At 42.5% G+C, this 19,971-nt stretch overlaps 1 protein-coding gene across 1 annotated transcript in view; it reads left to right on the forward strand.

Annotated features, from left to right (window-relative positions):
* The first annotated feature begins 3,466 nt into the window (after positions 1 to 3,466).
* Positions 3,467 to 19,971, forward strand: part of LOC310826889 (uncharacterized protein) — a 41,665-nt gene continuing 25,160 nt past the window's right edge. Inside the window, exons 1-3 of the mRNA XM_083702189.1 lie at positions 3,467 to 3,554; positions 6,037 to 8,490; positions 13,445 to 13,624. Of these exons, the coding sequence (XP_083558315.1) occupies positions 3,497 to 3,554; positions 6,037 to 8,490; positions 13,445 to 13,624 (2,692 nt within the window). The 5' untranslated portion in view covers positions 3,467 to 3,496. The remainder of the gene's footprint in view (positions 3,555 to 6,036; positions 8,491 to 13,444; positions 13,625 to 19,971) is intronic.

The following is a 19,971-nucleotide window of genomic DNA, read 5'->3' on the forward strand; positions in this document are numbered from 1 at the left end:
AGATCTCAAGGTAGTTGTCATATTACAAAAGAATTTCAGAAATAGACTGGAAAGAGAAGTTGCTGAATTACAACTTATCACCAAACTTAAAACCATGGAGAGACCTGGTCTGAATAGAGACATTGGATTCTTATCTCATTATACATGATAAAGCTATTTTGAGCCATCTCACCCCTTGCTTTTTCCTGTAAGACCAATTGCAGTCATTAACAGTCGTCAACAGGTTTACCACACCTATCAGCCAATCACCCATTCCCACCACCCTTCTGAGTAATATCCCTCCCCACCTTCTCACTATATATAAGGGTCTGGTGACTTCTGTTTCAGTGTATCTGAAGAAGTGTGCATGCACACGAAAGCTCATACCAATAACTAACTTAGTTGGTCTCTAAGGTGCTACTGGAAGGATTTTTTTTATTTTGTTTTGACTACGGCAGACCAACACGGCTACCTACCTGTATCTGCTTCTTAAAGGATCATCTGTTTTATGCAGGGGCAAGAAGGGCGTCTGAAGTTTGGGCTTCTCTGTGAGGTCTGTAAGAAGCCAGGCTAAATTATTTTTTAGGAGAGCTGGATGCAGATGGTCTATGGACATTGATCTTCACATGGCCTTGCGGAGTGTGATAAAGGAGCATTAATAAATTCCAACAGAATCTATCACGATTACAGCCAACACATCTGTAAGATGTAATAAGCTTTCTGGAATGATTTCTTCTTCCTCCTGCTATATATTTAGTGTACTGATCGTCTCCTTGCTGCAGAAGAGGGAAGCAGAAGAAACCCATGAAACAAATAAATAGAAATATGTTCATGCACCTCATATGTTTTCTTATCATTTGGCTTCATTGTATGACCCTGCATTCTAGTCTTATGAGAAAGATGTTTCCCTACGTACATGAACATTCCCTTTAATGTGAACTGAAAGTGCCAAGGAGATGTCGCAAAATTCACTTTGTTCTGGGTATGCTTAACCTTTTGGGTAGCATCCAGACATTCAAACCAAGATCGTTCGGACCTAGAAAAATTCATAGATAAATATCATCCACCTGGCTTTGATTAAGTCCATTTCTGCCTCTATCAGATTTGTTTAGCCAACCTTTTCGGGGGATATTGTGCAGCCCATAAAAAAGTTATTCCCTAAGTGGAGATGTTAGAGACATTCTTTAAGGGGGAAATTGCTTAAAGTATTAGTGTGACTCTTCGATCCATAAGAATGATGAATCACACTGTTACTTGTACAGAGCTTTGAAAGCGCCCATTTTAAGTTGATCCTTTTAAGATGGCTGTACTTTCAAAAAGGTATATATTGCTATATTCTACTATTAAGAGTTAAGGGTGGAGGGGAAACTCACGCAGTCTATCTTTTCATCATCTGACAGTTAAGGTGTTCCGTTTTTAAAAAATAGAAATTTTTCTAAGTACCATGTCAACACAAGTGACAGAGCTAAAAACTTCCTATCAACACCCTTCAAAAAACGGATATCTTGAGTTCTGTAGCAGCTTTTTATATTTATAATCTGACATTATAAAATATTTTACTCTTGCAGTACTGTCAATTAATGCCTTGGACTTTAAAATTGCACTGCCACTGAATGAAACTCATCATCATTTCATGCAGTGCCCACAGTGGCACCTGGCAAGCTCCTAAGCTCTGTATGATTTTAATCAGTAATTAAAGCACTATATTCAGCACTTTGCCAAACAGAGAGGTTAAACAGGGAGAGCCCTGCTAGAATTACCCGTGGGATTAGAAGGGATGTTTTTTGTTTGTAGAGAATAACACTTCTTAAATTAGCCAGTGGATGCCTGTTCATGATTGCTACTGTCTTTTTTTAAAATAAAAAGTGTCAAACATAATATTCAGGGACTACAGTTTCTCCCCCACCTAAAGTGATTAACAAGGCCGTGGTCAAGTGTTGGGTGCTCCAGCTCAACCAAGCACCCCATTGTGGGAAAACCCAGTGAAGTCGTGTTATTTAATTCATTTATTCTATCCCACTTTTCCTCCTAACAAGCTCAAGGCAACATATGTTCTCACCCCCCAATTTTATCCTCATGACAATGGTTAGAGCGTGGTGCTGATAATGTCAAGGTTGCAAATTCAATACTCGTATGGGACTGCTGTATATCCCTGCATTGCAGGAGGTTGGAGAAGATGATCCTCAGGGTCCCTTCCAACTCTATAATTCCATGATTTATGACAACCTTTGAGGTAGGTTAGGCTGTGACTGGTCCAAGGACACCCAGTGTGCTTCATGGCTGAGAGGGGATTCAGGAACATCGGAAGCTACCTTATAGAGGGCCAGACTATTGGTCTATCTAGCAAAGCAGTGTTGAACTTCTGGAATGTGGAATAATGGAACAAATCTACTATTTCAACCCACTGGTTCAATCTGGAGCCAGACTAAATTAGTTGAGCAGAATTCATGGCTAACTGGTCCCATTGGTTTCAGGTGGAACCAAGTATGACTTAGTTTGGATTCAACCTGGTTTGTCAAGATATACAGTATCTATCTGATCAGGGGGATGTGAATGACTCACTGGCCATTCCTAATACTTCCTGAGCCTTCAAATAAGTGTTTCAGAAAAACTGAATCAGAACAACCATAACATTCAAAAATACGAAATTTTGCCAGTGACTAGAGCATTGCCCCTCAATCTGGCCTCAGCAAGCCCCACCTGCCTGCCTTGTTGCCTACAACCAGGGGGTAGCATTGGCTGGTAGGTCCTTGACTTAGATGTCTGTGTACAACTCAGTGGAGACAAGGATGGGGACAAAACTAGAATTAAGCGCAGCTGGATAGCTCAGTCGGTAGAGTGTAATACTCTTAATCTCAGGGTTGTGGGTTCATGCCCCACCTTGGCCAAAAGATCCCTGCATTGCAGGGGGTTGGACTAGATGACTCTTGTGGTCTCTTCCAACTCTACAATTCTATGTTTCTAAGTAGCTCTGCCTATCATTGGTTCTGGCTCAACCTGCTGTTGGTCTCCCTTCTATCCAATCTACCAGTTCCAATGAGAACCAACCAATTACAGTGGTACCTCGGTCTACAAACAGCCCTGCTAACGAATGCTTCGGACAATGAACTCCGCAAAACCAGAAGTAGGTGTTCCAGTTAGCGAACTTTGCCCCAGAAGACAAACAGAAACTGAACACCAGCGGTGGGAGGCCTCCTTAGGGAAAGTGTGCACCCCGGTTTAAGAACGCTTTGGTTTAAGAACGGACCTCCGGAAAGGATTAAGTTTGTAACCCAAGGTACCACTGTACTGCATTTTGCCAACATTGCAAGGGCATTGGTGCTGTATCAGATGGTAGGTGAAGCCATTCAACATACTGTCAGCTTGGGCTTCTTGTCTAGTTCTGAACTTATCTGTGGATATTGACCTGGAAAAGGAGACAAAGAGGAGAGCAAACCTGAAAATGAATACTTTCTAATGATTATCTCCCTATCCCATTGCAGAGCAGAAGAGCACTGAGAACATTCAGGCCTCCAACATGAGCAGGAAAAGGAGGAGAAGCTACAAGAGCAGGAAAAGCTCAGATACCAGGGAAAGTAAGTTTGTAACAATGGTTTACTTGATAATAGGGACTAGGGTGGTGATCCTTGAAAACTCCTTCCCTTGCAAGCTCCAGTTGCCAAAAATGTGGCCTGTGCTGAATGGGATGGGGTGCATCCCAAAGATAAATAATGGGAATCAATATGGTGCAGCATCATAAAGCTATTTTCTGCTGGAATTACTGATGTATTCCATATGCTAATAAGAGCAGTAGTCTCATAATCTGGTGAACCGGGTTCGCTTCCCCGCTCCTCCACATGCAGCTGCTGGGTGACCTTGGGCCAGTCACACTTCTTTGAAGTCCCTCAGCCCCACTCACCTCACAGAGTGTTTGTTGTGGGGGAGGAAGGGAAAGGAGAATGTTAGCCGCTTTGAGACCCCTTAGGGTAGTGTTAAAGCGGGATATCAAATCCAAACTCCTCCTCCTCTGAAAAAAAATATATAAATGGGAGCAGTAGCTTTATGAGATGAGGTTTCAGCCCTGTGGGATTACAGTTTGTTTCAGGATATGCACTTTTCAAAAGGCTGTTTTTAACTCTTTCACTTTATGCTTAATAGGTGAAATGCAGACTCTGCTCAGTTCAGTGTCCAAATTCTCAGTGAGTTCAGTCACCACTGAATATTTCGTGTCCTCAGATACACCACTGTGCAGTTTCTATGCTATATGCTTGCTCTTGATTGTTTACATGGAGAGCTTATAGGATTTATGTAAGCACACACAAGTTTTTAATGCTTGATGTTTAGTTATGTTTTTATATTATATTGAAAGCCACCCAGAGTGGCTGGGACAACCCAAGCAGATAGGTGGGCTGATGATGTTGTTGTTGATGATGATGATATTTATCACCCCTTGTGATGAACCACATGGCCTAAATGGAGGGCAAGATGCCAGTCAATAATAGGAGACCATGGAAACTTTCCTCTATGCAAACCAGGCTCTCACGCAACTAGGACACCAAAAGAGAGTTTTTCATGCCCTTTGCAGTGGAGCTAGGTCAATTACACTGATTGTTCGGCTTCCTGCCAAAAGGAAAGGCGACCACCCATTGAAGGGACCCGAGAGAGAAGTCATCAGGCTTTCCAGCTGACTTGTATTGGTAGATCTATAACAATTCATTTATTCTGGATATGGAATATTATGACTGAGCGTAGTAATGACAACTTAGTTGCTATTGATGAATTCATACAGGCAGGGTGTAGGGGCCAAGGGAAACGCAGCTGCTGCCAAGTATGACAAATGATGGCTTCTTGTGAACTGTGGGAGCAGCTGAGCATAATAAGTATGTACCATATAAGTGGGGTGTACTGTTGAGCGGCGGTGGCGGGGGGGGGGGGAGACGCGCAGAAATCAACTGTTTGGCATATTGCAAGTCAGCAATTATGAATGCATGCACCGCTTCCAAAAATAACCTTTCGTAAGATTAGTAGAGTTTGTGGAAGCTCGCAATAACAATGGAGACAGGCAATGTTTTCGAGACAATCAAAAGTGGTTTGAGAGAGTTGTTATTTCCCAAGGTGTGCCCAACACATTGATGATGATGGACCCTCTAGAATAGTGGTTCTCAACCTGTGGGTCCCCAGATGTTGTTGGACTACAACTCCTATCATCCCTGAGCCTTGCTAGCTAGGGGTGATGGGAGTTGTAGTTCAACAACATCTGGGGAGCCACAGGTTGAGAAAGGCTGCCTAGCATCTCAGGTCGAATCAGAGCTTCCGGACTGTTTGAAACAACACAAAAACCTACAAACCAGCTTTACTGTAAATGTAATCTGCATATACAGTGGTCACGCTCACGTGTAACAAGCTCCCAAGAGGCAGATTACAGCTGATTTGCTCCAAACCTGAACCTTTTAGCTCAGCATGGCAAATAAGGCAAGGTTTGGTTTCGTGTGCCGTCTGAATTTTGGCTTGTGGTTAAAGCACTCTCCTCCGCAAGGGCTGAGGAAGAGCAAAGCAGGTATAAACTCCTTTCCAAGAGCCAGCACATTTGTGTGGTCCTGGTAAACCAAAGTTTGGCTTTCCACATTGTACAAATCAGGTGACTATGAGCAATGTATCCTCATTCCAACTGTGGCTCCATCTGCACTATACATTTAAACCACTACCATACCACTTTAAACCACCATGTCTTTCCCCAAATAATCCTGAGAACTGCTGTTGGCTAAGGCTGCTGAGAGTTGTTAAGAGAACCCTAGTCTCCTCCCAGAGCTACTGGGAAGAGGATTGACTGTTACACCAGTCTTGGAACTGTAGCTGTGTGAGAGGAATAGGGATCTCCTAAAAACTCTCAGAAACCATAACAAACTACAGCTCCCAGGATTCTTTGGGGGGCTGTTTAAAGTGATATGATACTGGTTTAAATGTATAGTGCAGATGATTCTGAATCTCCAAAAAACAACAACCAACAAACCCAGCCTAGATTTCGAGGTGTTCTTTAAAAATAGTAATGTTCTTCTTCCTTTACTTTCCACTCTTCAGACGAACATATGCCAGTCATCTGCAGATGCCAGCAAAACACTGAAGGTGCTGAAGGCAGAGGAAATAAGCACCCAGTAGAAGCTAATAATCATGGAGCTGAGGACATAGGACAGTCAGACAAAAATAGAAGCAATCATTCTTGCACACTAGAGAATGGAAGAAAGAACAATGAGGGTGCTCTTGAAAACAGAGAAGAAGAAAACATATCTGACAGTGCAAAAGAAGGAAAACAAGAAAAAGATTGTCCTTTGCTGGCTTTTTCTACTCAGCAAGATGAAGTCTTAGCAGTGATAAGTGTTGATGAATCAGAAACCTCAACAGGAAACATCACACTGGAATGCAACTCCGACAGTGTGCATTCTCCTCAGTCGGAGAATGTATTTATTGCAGAAGTGAAATGTAGTTCCTTTAATATGAAAGTGGAAGTGAAGAAAGATTCACTTCCTGGAGCAGACTCTGTATCTGGAAAATGGAAATGTCCTAAGAATAGGTGTTATCATAAAGGCCACTGTTGTAAGCAGCACAAGGAGCGAAGACCATCCAGCAATCTTTCTGGAAAATATGAGACACCATCTAAATGCAAGATCCAAATGGCCAGTAACCCAAATCCATCCATGTCAATTAGCATTGTAGGGAAGGAAATCAAGGTGCAATATATCAATAGGAAGCAGAAACTAAGGGTTAGTATCGAGCCTGGTGTTGAAGCAAGGAAATGTGGTCCGGCTAGGAGCTCAAAATATGGAAACATGTCCAGTGATACAGATTATTCTACCACTGAGGAATCTTATTCAGATTTTGAGTCAGATTTTAGCTTTCAGGAGAAGGAGGAATCATTCACAAGTTACATGGGTCCAGAGTGGTATGCCCCGATACCTCCACCAGCTGAGTTTGCTGACTCTGAGGAAATCTGCTTAGATAGTGCCACTGAAGTTGTATCCTTAAGTCCAGCAGGTGACATGAATATGTCAGATACTTTCTCAGCTGCCTTAAATTGTGGAGAAGGAAGTGATCTCTGTCAAAAGAAAGGTGACAGAAGGAAGGAGTGTGCCAATGGAAAAGATTTCTATAAAGAAATTGTTTTTACAGAATTTAGCTATACTGGAGAATCTCCTCTAGAAGACTGCAGTTCCAGAGAAATATATCCTGGAAAGAAACCTAATGATGAGATGGGTGATGCTCACCAAGTAAGGAACAGCAGTCTAATAGACACAAGGAATATTATGCGTGTTTCACACATGGAATCCAAAAACACAAGAAGCAATTCTTTCCCAGCCACCCCTGTTGATATATTGTCATCATTTCACCCTAGAAGAGACTCTGGTTTCTATTCAATGCCATCTTTATCCTTAAAAGTGCTACCCAAGCCAAGCAAAGCATTGAACCCTTACAGCAAGAATGCCCATACGCCTACCAGCTGTACAGAACTTTCCTCAAGTTTTGCATCATTGTTTGGTAATTTCAGAGATCTTAAATGCTGCTATTCCTTCACCTCGTATGACCATGAAATGACTGTGTACCATGCTGAGCTGGAAGAAAACCTAGGCAATGCTTTTTTCATGGATCACTCTTTAGAATACATAGAGGACTGTAGAGAAATGGGTTGGGTGGCTGGAGAGGATTTTCATTCCATTCCCAATTCCAATGAAGAACATAAGGAAGAATGTGGACCCACTGAGCTTCTGAGAACACTAGATGTATCTGAGGAATACACAGAACTCACAAATGGTGGAAATGAATTTGAGGTTCTAAGCAGTGATCACTACAAAGTCGAGGCATACATAGAATTACAGAATGAAGAATTATTAAATCAAGTTTCCTTGCATTCTGGAAACCAGTCTAGTGACGATAAAGATGACAATAACATTGCTGCTAAAGAAAGCATCCAAGGCCAATTCTCTGCAGAACAGCCCAATGGAAATCATCAGCTGAGTATTGCAGAGTCTGATATAACGAAGAAACGGAGAAGATCAGTGATGACTGTAATAACTGGAGAATTAGAACGAAGACTTATCATTCAAGGTGACAGAAAGTCTGTGGCAGAATCTTTTGACTTGGCAATAAAAAAGGAGCCCTTATTGCCTTGCAGCATAAGAGAAGCATTTATGTCACCTCTGTTGGATGCTGAGGAACCAGATTTTGATAATGAATCCCAGAGCTTTGCAGAAGTTGAGGAGATGCCTGAAGACATGCATGAAGATTGCCAAGATGCTTCTGCCCAGGCTGATGCTGAATCTTGCTCTTTAGAAGATGAGCAGGTTTTGGCTGATACTGAAGCACCCGAGATGCTTTCCAGCAAACAAGATATATGTTCGTCTGATCTTTCTGGGAAACATTTAGCAACAGATCAAGTGCAGGAGTTACTCAAACCTAGTTGTGAAAAACCAGAGGTACAAAGTGAAATAAAGACAGATTTGGGCCAGAGCCCAGACACATTGCCCCCAAACAACCAGACAGGTAAGTACTTCCAGATTCCTTGGAAACAATACTTTGTTCTTACTTTATGCATCAAGGCAAAGGATTGCAATGAAATGTCCTTCTGAGAACTAGTCAGCTTTGTTAATCATAAAGGGACCCCCTTCTTAACTCCAATGGAGGAGCAGTCTAGACACAACTTGAAAGTTTTACTCCTGCTTGAAGGACACATATTTTTGCTGCCTCATCTTACTGTTTGTGCAGATACCTTCCTTGACCCAGTGCCTTCTGAAAGTAGTCCTCAGTTGTTCTAAGTAGAATTAATACTAGTATGCTTTAAACTCAAAATGTCACATATTAGCAAAGTAGAGCTGGACTTGGGAATGCTGATAAGGTTGGTAAAATGCTAACATGATCCTTCAGTAAGGTATTTCTTTCTCTAATCCAGTTATTTTCAAATTGTGTCCAATGGTGTTCCTAAGTTAGCAAGCCAATAATGTCAGGCAACTTACTTAAAATAGAGTTGCCTATATTTCCTTAAAACATGGAACTGCATGGGGTCACTGGCTGAGTCTAGGCCTAGACAGCATCTGTAGAAAATGAGGGTGCACCTGAAAGTCTTCCCAGAATTCACTGCAACATACAGCTGAAACCATTTGATGTTACACCAAGCAATTGTTATCCAACACTTTCCACTGCATTCCCCCATCATTGACCATGAAAAGTTAGGTTTTTGTTTTTAAATGGGTTTGTTTTTAAATGGGATTGTGTATTGGCCAGTGTGCCATTGAATCCTAACTGCAAAAATAGCAACAGTCTGGAAGGCCCCTGGCACTTATTCCAAACACTGCAATTTCTTCAAGGCCAGTTCAGACAAACAAGTAGCGCTTTCTTCAGATGGCCTTAAATCCATGTGTCATAGCAGGCCAAATAGTTATTTATATGCGGTCCAAGCCAGCTTACTATCCTCCAGATGTGTGTCAAGCTTATTTTGAAACTTGAAAGATGGCAAGGTAAAAAAAGGGAGGGAAAGAATAGTTTCATAACCTATGTCAAATTTTAGATATTTCATCATTCTTTATACTTGGTTGTTCCCCTTATCGTGCTGTGATTCCTGATGCATATATCATTGCTGCCTTAATTTATAAGAACATTTTAAGGCATAAATAAATAAGAAGAAGCAATAATCTAAAGGGCACAAGACTAGCTTTATAAACCCTGTTCCTGGACAGGATACTGCAACGGCAGCTTAATAGAGATGGATATAAACAAAGAGGCAACCAAATATTCCCTGTGAGGAGGAATATTTTAGTTTCTGGAAAGTGTATACTGGGAAGAACACTGTATCTCAAAGCTCCACTCCCATCCCTGTTAAAGAAGCAGCAAAGTGAATAATTTCTAAATTATCAAAGGGCAGCTTGGTTTTCCTCTCCTCGCCGCAAACTGTTGTCACTTTAATATTTCTTTTTCTTGTGCTTTAAAACCTGCATAGTTTATTTTCTGTGTATTACTAGTTCAATTGGTTAGAGAATGGTGCTGATAATGCCAAGGTTGCAGGTTCGATCTCCATATTCCTGCATTGCAGGGGGTTGGACTGGATGATCCTAAGGGTTCCTTCCAAGACAATTCTATGATTCTATGTGTTTTGAACTAGTACTCCCACCAGTGTGCTGTCTGGAACAGATGGACGTTGTAACACAAACATCCCACCAGGCTGGGAAAGGCTGGGTTTAAACCAATGTTATGAAAACAAGTTCCCTGCAATATGATTACACCTCCCGGTGGACACTGCAGCACTGTGGTCTAAATAGGAACCGCTCTGGCGGGAAGGTAAACGGTGTTTCCGTGTACTGCTCTGGTTCACCAGAAGCGGCTTAGTCATGCTGGCCACATGACCCGGAAGCTGTACGCCAGCTCCCTCAGCCAATAAAGTGAGATGTACGCCGGCTCCCTCGGCCAGTAAAGCGAGATGAGCACCGCAACACCAGGGTTGGCCACAACTGGACCTAATGGTCAGGGGTCCCTTTACCTTTACTTTCACAGTATCCAGAAGTATTCAGAACAGGGGTCAGCAACTGTTTTCAGCTGTGGTCCAGTCCACCGTCCCTCAGACCATGTGGTGGGCTGGACTATATTTTGAAAAAAATAATGAACGAATTCCTATGCCCCACAAATAACCCAGAGATGCACTTTAAATAAAAACACACATTCTACTCATGTAAAAACATCAGGCAGACCCCACAAAAACCCAGAGATGGATTTTAAATAAAAAGACACATTCTACTCATGTAAAAACATGCTGATTCCCGGACTGTCCACGGGTCAGACTGAGAAGGCGATTGGGCTGCATTCGGCCCTCCTGGCCTTAATTTGCCTACCCATGATTCAGAAGAACCTCCAGCGCAGTACATGGGAGGAGGGGAGGGAAAATAGTTTGGTCAGACAAGGTGGAATGCGTTCGCAGGTGAAACAATTGGAAGAGTGTGGCATCCACAGTGTTGAGTAGATTAATTGGTAAAATTTCTCAGTTCAAAACCTTCAAGAGATTCCAATTGATTTCAGGGAAGATTATTTTAAAAACTGAATATTCAAAATACAAATACTTGTAAAAGATCAGAAGATAAAAATCCCCATGCCTACTGTGACACATGCATTCAATCCTAATGAAGTGTATTTTAAAAAATACAGGATCTCAAAGCAGCTGTCTTATTACAAAAGAATGTCAGAAATAGACTTGAAAGAGAAGTTGCTGAGTTGCAACTTATTACTAAACTGAAAACTATGGAGAGACCAGGTCTGAATAGAGATACAGTGGTACCTCTGGTTGTGGACGGGATCCATTCCAGAGCTCTGGCCGGATCCCGAGGTTTTCGCAACTGGAGGTGCCTATTCTGTGCATGCGTGTGATGCAGTAGAGCGCTTCTGTGCATGTGCGTGTGGCAAAACCCAGAAAAATACTTCCAGGTTTGCTGCGTGTATAACCCAAAGGATTTGTAACCAGAGATGCTCATAAGCAGAGGTACCACTGTATTGGATTCTTGTCTGATTATTGCTAAAGCTATTTTTGGTCATCTGCATACTATCCCTTGCTTTTTCATGTAGGAATAATTGCAGTCGTTAACAGTCATCAACAGGTTTACCATACCCATTGAGTCAATCACCCATCTCCTACTACCCTTCTGAGAAAAACCCCACCCCACCCTCCCACTATATATAAAGGTCTGGTGGCTTCTGTTTCAGTGTATCTGAAGAAGTGTGCATGCACATGGAAGGTTATACCCAGAACAAACTTAGCTGGTCTCTAAGGTGCTACTGGATAGTTTTTTAATTTATTTTTAAAAAGTTATTTTCTCTAATGTGCAAATTTAACACTATATTTAACCAATTAATCACAACTAAAACACATATATTTATCAACTAAGATTTCTTTCATTGGGTGATAGCCTTAGAAATAGTTACTAGCCTTTGATTATTTAGGCTGCAATCCTATATACACAAATAACTTATCTGGGAGTAAGCAGAACTGAACTCAGTGGGGATTTCTTCTGATAAGCATGTAAGCGGGCAAGTGTATAACACAGATAGAGCCACCTGAATACATATTGCCCAGTCTATATTCAAATATAATTGTAAAATTTTGCATTCAACTAAGTTTTACACAGGGTAGAACCATTAAAATTAATACACATAAGTTAGTGGTGTCCATTATTTTTAATGGGTGTATTCTGAATAGGACTAGCAGTGGATGCAACCCTTTATTTTGATTTGCTTAGAGCAGGCTTCCTCAACCTCCAGATGTTTTGAGACTAAAATTCCCACCATTCCTGACCACTGGTCCTGCTAGCTAGGGATCATGGGAGTTGTAGGCCAAAAACATCTGGAGGGGCGAGGCTGAGGAAGCCTGGCTTAGAGTACTGAAACTGTACATTGATTTAATATTGTTCATGCCTGTCCTGGTGGGAGCCTCACTCCAGTAAACAAGTGTTTTTGCAGGCATCCGTGCTTTGGACTAAAATCCAAAGTTATAAAAGCAAATGGCTTTGCAACAGAGTTTTATGTTGGGCTCATAGCTGTCAACTTTTCCCTTTTCTTGTGAGGAATCCTATTCGGAATAAGGGAATTTCCCTTTTTAAAAAAGGGAAAAGTTGACAGCTATGGTTGGAATCCAGAGTGCAAATGGAGATCCTGATCTCTTTGAAGAAAGTGGGAAGACTTTATGTTTGCAAAACCCATGTAAAGTAGCCATTGCTTCTTCCTTCTCAAGAAACAATGGGCGCTTCTGTAAACAAAGCTTTACCCCAAATGTTCAAGACAGGTTTTTCTCCTCTTTGGTTTCATTGAGTGATTCCCATTTAAAAAAAAAAAAAAAAGGATCTGCTAATACCGCCTCTAGCTTCCTCCTTTGAAATGATGCTCGGTATCTCTTTTTTTGTTGCGGGGGTGGGTTGCAATGACAGAGGTAAAAGGTAAAGGGTAAAGAGACCCCTGACCGTTAGGCCCTGTCGCGAACAACTCTGGGGTTGCGGCGCTCATCTCACTTTACTGGCCGAGGGAGCTGACGTACAGCTTCTGGGTCATGTGGCCAGCATGACTAGCCGCTTCTGGCGAACCAGAACAGCGCACGGAAACGCCGTTTACCTTCCCGCTGGAGCGGTACCTATTTATCTACTTGCACTTTGACGTGTTTTCGAACTGCTAGGTTGGCAGGAGTAGGGACTAAGCAACGGGAGCTCACCCCGTCACGGGGATTCGAACTGCCGACCTTCTGATCGGCAAGTCCTAGACTGTGTGGTTTAACCCACAGCGTCACCCACATCCCTTCTGTGAAAGTATACAGAAGTAAATCTCTCATTTCAACATAATTTACTTGCAAATAAATAAAAGTAGGCTTGCAGTTTTATCCTGACGTAGAAAAGGGAGCATGGCTTGTAACATGTATTTAACAGTAAATACACTTTGCTTTTTTTCCCCTCCTGAAAATTGTGCAATTATGTAGCTGCTGTGTTGGAAGACACGGGCAAAATACTGTCTGATGAGCAAGCATCAAATGACGCCAGCAGTTCCCATGAAGAAGCAGTAGATCGTTGGGCCAGACGAAGGAAACAATTCCAAAACAGCAAGAGATGTGGTTCGGCTGGTGGGAGTTCCATAATCAGCAGTATCACAGAAGGATCAAGTGAGTGTTCCACATTTATTGCATTGGTCAGGAAAAGACATTTATACAGAGAGCTATGAATAAATTCTTCCAGTTTGAAGGGAGGGGCGCTCGTTGCATGGCATGGCATTTTCTTGTTCTAAACAGCTTAGATGGGATGGGAAACCATGGTTTGAACAAAAAACGGTAGGGGAACCATAGCCACATGTGCAGAAGAGATGAAAGGAACAAATGGGCATGACATGTGTTCTAAGCTTTATAAACCATGGTTAAATCTGGGCCCTGTTCTCTTTTAGCATGCCTCTCCACCTATTTATATATAGATATGGGGGTCAGTCCTGCCAACCTAGCAGTTCGAAAGCACACAGTGCAAGTAGATAAATAGGTACCGCTCCGGCGGGAAGGTAAACGGCATTTCTGTGTGCTGCTCTGGTTCACCAGAAGCAGCTTAGTCATGCTGGGCACATGACCCGGAAGCTGTATGCCAGCTCCCTCAGCCAATAAAGTGAGATGAGCGCCGCAACCCCAGAGTCGGCCACAACTGGACCTAATGGTCAGGGGCCCCTTTACCTTTACCTATGGGGGTCCGAGTCTGGGTTTGTGTGTGTGTAGTTAGGTTTATCTATTTATCTGTGTTTATTTATCTGCATTTTATTTATCTATTTATCTGCGTTTACCTTTACTCCAAAGAGCTCAAAATGACTTACCTAGATCCCCGTCATTTCCCCATATTTTATCCTCCAAGAGGATACATTACACCGAGAGACAGCGACTGTCCCAAGGTCATTCAGTGAGCTTCATGGCTGATTGGAGATTTGAACCCAGGCCTCCCAGGCCCTCATACAACAGTTTAACTAGCTGTTATACATGCTGATCCCTAGCAGCTACTGGCTTTCCATAAAGCTAGACAATATTCAGTGTAAGAGTGTGGGGGAAAAAAACCCTCCAGAATCGTGTCACAGATGCAGAAATAAAATCTCCCCTCTATTCAGATAGATACAATTCTCAAGGGGTTTTCTCCATGACCTCCACTGATTGGATTAACCTTCATAATCTCTTGGCTAAAAGTTATTCCTCTAGTTCATTATTATTTCTGCTTTCCTTTCACTTGTTTAAAAGTATGCCAAATATACTAGTCTGGAGTCTCAAGAGGATAGCGTTCAAGCCTAATGAATTTGTAGTGCAGGCTGATGGGCTCCCCAAGTGGGAATCATAATGTCTAGGGAACAGCAAACGCTTCGATACACACATGCAGATGTCTTCTTCTGATTGGTCAGTAAAACTAGATGAACGTACATATCAAAATAAACTAGGGAAACTATATGCCTGAAATACATAATTAATTATTGCTGTTACATCTACCACTAAAGGAGTTGCATATAGGTTATTTATTTGTATCCTTTTCACTTAAAATGGGATGTTTTTGTGCATTTGGAATCCTCCCTCCCCCCACAAATTGGTGAGGTTTTCCAGTTATTTTCAGAATTTGCCAAAGAAGAAGGGGGGGGGAGAGAAGGTTAAATAAAAACAAAAATAGCCAAATTCATCAACTGTAAGTAAAGGTAAAGGTACCCCTGCCCATACGGGCCAGTCGTGTCCGACTCTAGGGTTGTGCGCCCATCTCACTTAAGAGGCCGGGGGCCAGCGCTGTCCGGAGACACTTCCGGGTCACGTGGCCAGCGTGACGAAACTGCTCTGGCAAGCCGGCACCAGCACAGCACACAGAAATGCCGTTTACCTTCCCGCCAGAGCGGTACCTATTTATCTATTTGCACTTAAGAGTGCTTTCGAACTGCTAGGTGGGCAGGAGCTGGGACCGAATGACGGGAGCTCACCCCGCCGCAGGGATTCGAACCGCCGACCATGCAATGCTCATATTCAACCTATCCCAATATTTAGAAATAAAAAATTAATTCACTCTATCTATGCCTTTGCAGAAGATTCCTCTAACGAGTACATCACAAGTACAGAATGTAATTAACTGTCAGCCAAGAAACAAGGAAAAAGCAATTGCTTCATCCTGCCAAAAATCACATTTATCTGGCAGTTATTTGACTTAATATTGGTTTCACCCCAACCACTTTCTTTAAACACTCCTCTGGAAGCAGATAGTCAGCAATCCTCCAGCCAAATAGAAGTTGAACCCAGAAGAAGTGGGACGGGGAGGCTGTGTGGAATATAGTAAGGAACCAGATCAAGTTGTTTCTGTCAAATGGCTGTTCATTGAGCATTCCTCATAGCCACCCAACAACCAATTACTCCTGACATTCTGGGGAATTTTGGCAGAAGTGGCTTGTTCACATGTTACGCTGCACACATGTACAATCTATCTCTACACATCTATAGGTATTTGTGTGAAAGAGTATACATTTGATAGCTCAGTTTTTACGCAAACAGACCATGCATTAATTGAACACTACATGTGAATAACTGTACAAGGGTACAGCTCGGACTTGTGTAGACAGATTGCACACTTGCTGAATGCAATGTGTGAACACTCCTGTTGACACAGCTCAAGAAATTGTGGTAAGAGTTTGTGTGTGTGTGGTTTAAAGTGTTAATCCGTGTCAGGTTTGCAAAAGCCTTCATATATCTCCCAAAGCCGTTCTGGAGCACAGCTGAAATCCACATCTTTGGTGCACATGATGCACAATCTATTGGAACGTATCCCCTGGCCATCCCCACTAAAAAAATGGCCAGGAGCTGTGCAAGAGCATAGCAATTGCCTTTCCTCATAGCAGCAGTGCCTATCCTTTTTGTAATACAAGTCCTATCAATTGGTTCAATGGAGTGTATCTATACAAGACTCTGGACCAGGCTCTGGACCATCTCTGGATGTTTTGGACTACAACTTCCATCAACCTGACTACTGGCCATACTGGCTGGGGCTGATGGGAGTTGTAGTCCAAAACATCTGGAGGTTTCCAGACTGAGGGAAGCTGCTCTAGTTCTTTGCTGGGCTTTCCTTCTACTTGACTGAACTAAGGACCAGGCAGCAGTACCGCAACTGAGTTAGGCAGGAGTGCCACTTTTACTGTCTGCCAAAGGCAGTCCTGTGGGCCCACTTGCATCCCATGTGCCAAGGCTGGCTAACTACTTTCCACATGGTTGACTCACTTGAACTCATCTGGAGTCTATCGCTCTATAGGCTCTTCATAGAGTTGCGCCAGTACCCTTCTTGGGATACATCAAGGTCTAAACAAGGTAGCCTGTTTAAGAAGGAGGAAAGAGTTTGATGGGTTGGCCTTGTGGCTGCGTACAAACACAGACACTTTCTGCTGCATTTTGTTATAAAGGATAATGTTTTCCCATGAGACTCTGAGAATAGCGTCCTATCTATTGAATTGAACTGAATCTCTCCAACTGAACAAGCTACTGAGGTCCAGCGCCGAAGGGCTTCTGGCGGTTTCCTCACTGCGAGAAGCCAAGTTACAGGGAACCAGGCAGAGGGCCTTCTTGGTAGTGGCGCCCGCCCTGTGGAACGCCCTCCCACCAGATGTCAAAGAGAACAACAACTACCAGACTTTTAGAAGACATCTGAAGGCAGCCCTGTTTAGGGAATCTTTTGATGTTTGATGCATTACTGTATTTTAATATTTTGTTGGAAGCCTCCCAGATGGGTGGGGTATAAATAATGTTGTTGTTTAGTCGTGTCCGACTCTTCGTGACCCCATCAGGATGTATTTAGAGTAGACCCACTGAAATCAATCAATATACTCTGAGTTTGAGGTAGTTGGATTTCATTCAGTGAAATGATGTTGGGTCCATAAATACAGACAGAATGAGGTTTGGCACAACTTTAATCTGCGTGATGACTCAGTACTTCGTACTGTAGGTCATAAGCCGCATTATGCTCCAAACAGAGCCATCTGAGTCTAAATCATGTCCATGTTTTATCATTTTGTAAGATAGGTTTAGTTGGTATCATGTATAATGGAGTGACTTTAAATTCTAAGGTTACTGTACAGTGTGGATTGAAAAGCACTCGGTAGCAGATGCCACGAACAAGCACTGGACTTGTCACACTGCATGATTCTTTGAATCATATATTTAGAAAATCAAACACTGCCCTGTACCTACAAATGTGACATGCCTAATGACTTGCTACTTGGAAGTGCTACATCATGAATGTTGTGATGCCTTATGTAACACCATGTTGATGAGCGCTGTCTGAGTGACTGAATTAACTGTGAATCACTCATCCATATGATCAAATCTGCTCCTGGGAAACTCCCTCTCCGTCTTTACACAGTGCAACCCTAAACAATAATCACTAAGCTTTAAAGCCTGTGGATTTTGACAAAGATAGTAGATTTGTGGCACATGGACCTTCAGTGGTCAAAACAAGAACACAAAGGTAAGTTCATGTGGGCTTTTGTGTGGAAGTCTATATTTGTGATTTTCTGTTCCATGATCAAAGTACGCTAAGGTTATGTTACCTGTCAGGAGGGAGCTAATGGGAAGAAAAACCTGGCATGTAAAAACTGAGCCACAGAGAAATGTTTGCTTTCTGTAACTCTGCCTCTGTAATACTGAGCTGAATAAGGGAGGTCCTCAGACCTTGTCGAAATGTGTTGGTCAATGATAAAGATAGTCCTGTGTTCAGAAGTGGAAGAAGAGAATATTTTTAAGATGCTTTTGTGACACACACACAAAAAGAGGCACTTTTGGTTCTAAACTTAGCAGGCTAAAATGGAAGGTGGCTAGATGTGAAAGGAATAAAGTTTGAGATTCTGATAGATTGATTTTTACCTGAACTGAAGAGTCAAAATTAACACGAATGCTCAAACCTCTCCAGCGTTGCTTGAGTGATATTACTTATTATAGATTCACTTTTTCCTTCCCACACACACCCGCTGCTTGCCAGTTTCTATTCTTGACATTAACGAGCATCTCTGAATACTGGCTCATAATACTGAATCTCCAGAAGCCTCGTCTGTTTTCCTAAGCAAGAAGAATGCATCAGAGTGCTTGTTTGAGGAGGTCAGACAACTTGAACTGGGGAGCGGGGCATTAAATCAATGGAGCTTCAGTGGGATGGGGGAAAGTCTGTCTTTGAGCCACTTTTCTGATTTTATGCAGACATAGAAATTAGTGTGTCCTAGATTCCTATGGTAACAAAAAGGGAAAATAGATTGTGTGACACCAAATACTTCTCCCCTCCCCACATTTTCTAGCATGAATGTAAAAACTAAATTGGCTAGATGTGCAACTTGTGACCTCGCAAGCTGAAGGCATCATAACAGCTGTGCATGGCAGCCCACCAAGGTTTGATGGTCCTCCTTGTTTAGCTGTAAAAACAGGAGCAGTAGAGTTTTGGGGCAATGTGTGTCTGGAATTAGGGGGTGGTGGTCCCAAGTTGCATAGGCTTGCATCAGAATGAAAGTGTCTGTCTCCTGCTTTCTGTTCCTGGTTAGTAGTATTAAATGGTGCATCAGGCACCCACACAACCCTGTGGAGCCCACTACCAAGGCCTGGATCCTGCAGGCTCTTTGTTGCTATTGCTGCCTGTTCATCTTTCCTCTCTGAGCCATGAAAGCACCATGGATATGATGCAGCAGCTTCCCATTGCCTTGCACTCCCATTCTGGGCAGTCGTGTAGGCTTGGGCCCAGAGAGAGGCAGGGCAAACAAATGGGAGCATTGAGGACAGTAGCCAAGGAGTAGACACTCATGGGAAAAGGGGGTGAAGAAGCCATCTTGCCCAAGGACTGCCCTCAACCCTGGAACAGCCACTACATCTCCATACATGTACACACAGAAAAGAAGTGTTTTTAGTGTCATGAGCATAAATGCCACCAACGTTGGACTTGAGTTCAGGAAACTTTGGTCCAAATCTTTGCTCAACCATTGACTGAGTAACTGAATGGCATTCGGCAAGTAGTTTATCTTGCATCATTTGTACATGGTGGGAATGTGACTCATGCATGCACTTTACACCCTCTGGACTTGTGAATATGCACTACCTCCAAAACATTTGTGTTTGTGTGTGTGTGTGTGTGTGTGTTGAAAATCAGATTATTTTACCGTCCATAAGTGTAATTCATTACAATGACCGCAAAGCCTGACCTTTTCTAACTTTATATATTTGGAAACCAAATCTAGAAAGCTTGAAACAGTTAACAGCCTCCTTGGATCAAACCTTTAAAAATGTAACAATTACGTTCACCACTTTTACTCCATTTATATTGTGCCCTTCTTCCAGGGAGCTCCAAGACTGTTCTCTCCTCTCCCCTCCTATTTTATAAGGCAGTTTCAGCAAATAGTGTTTAGGATCACCCAGTGAGTTTCATGGTCCTCTACAGACCATTTACATGTGGGTCCTTTGAAATGTGCCTCATTCCCTCTGGCAAGCTGAAACACTTCCAC

This window comes from Podarcis gaigeae (genome assembly GCF_964106915.1).
Source record: "Podarcis gaigeae genome assembly, chromosome: 11".
NCBI lineage: Eukaryota > Metazoa > Chordata > Lepidosauria > Squamata > Lacertidae > Podarcis > Podarcis gaigeae.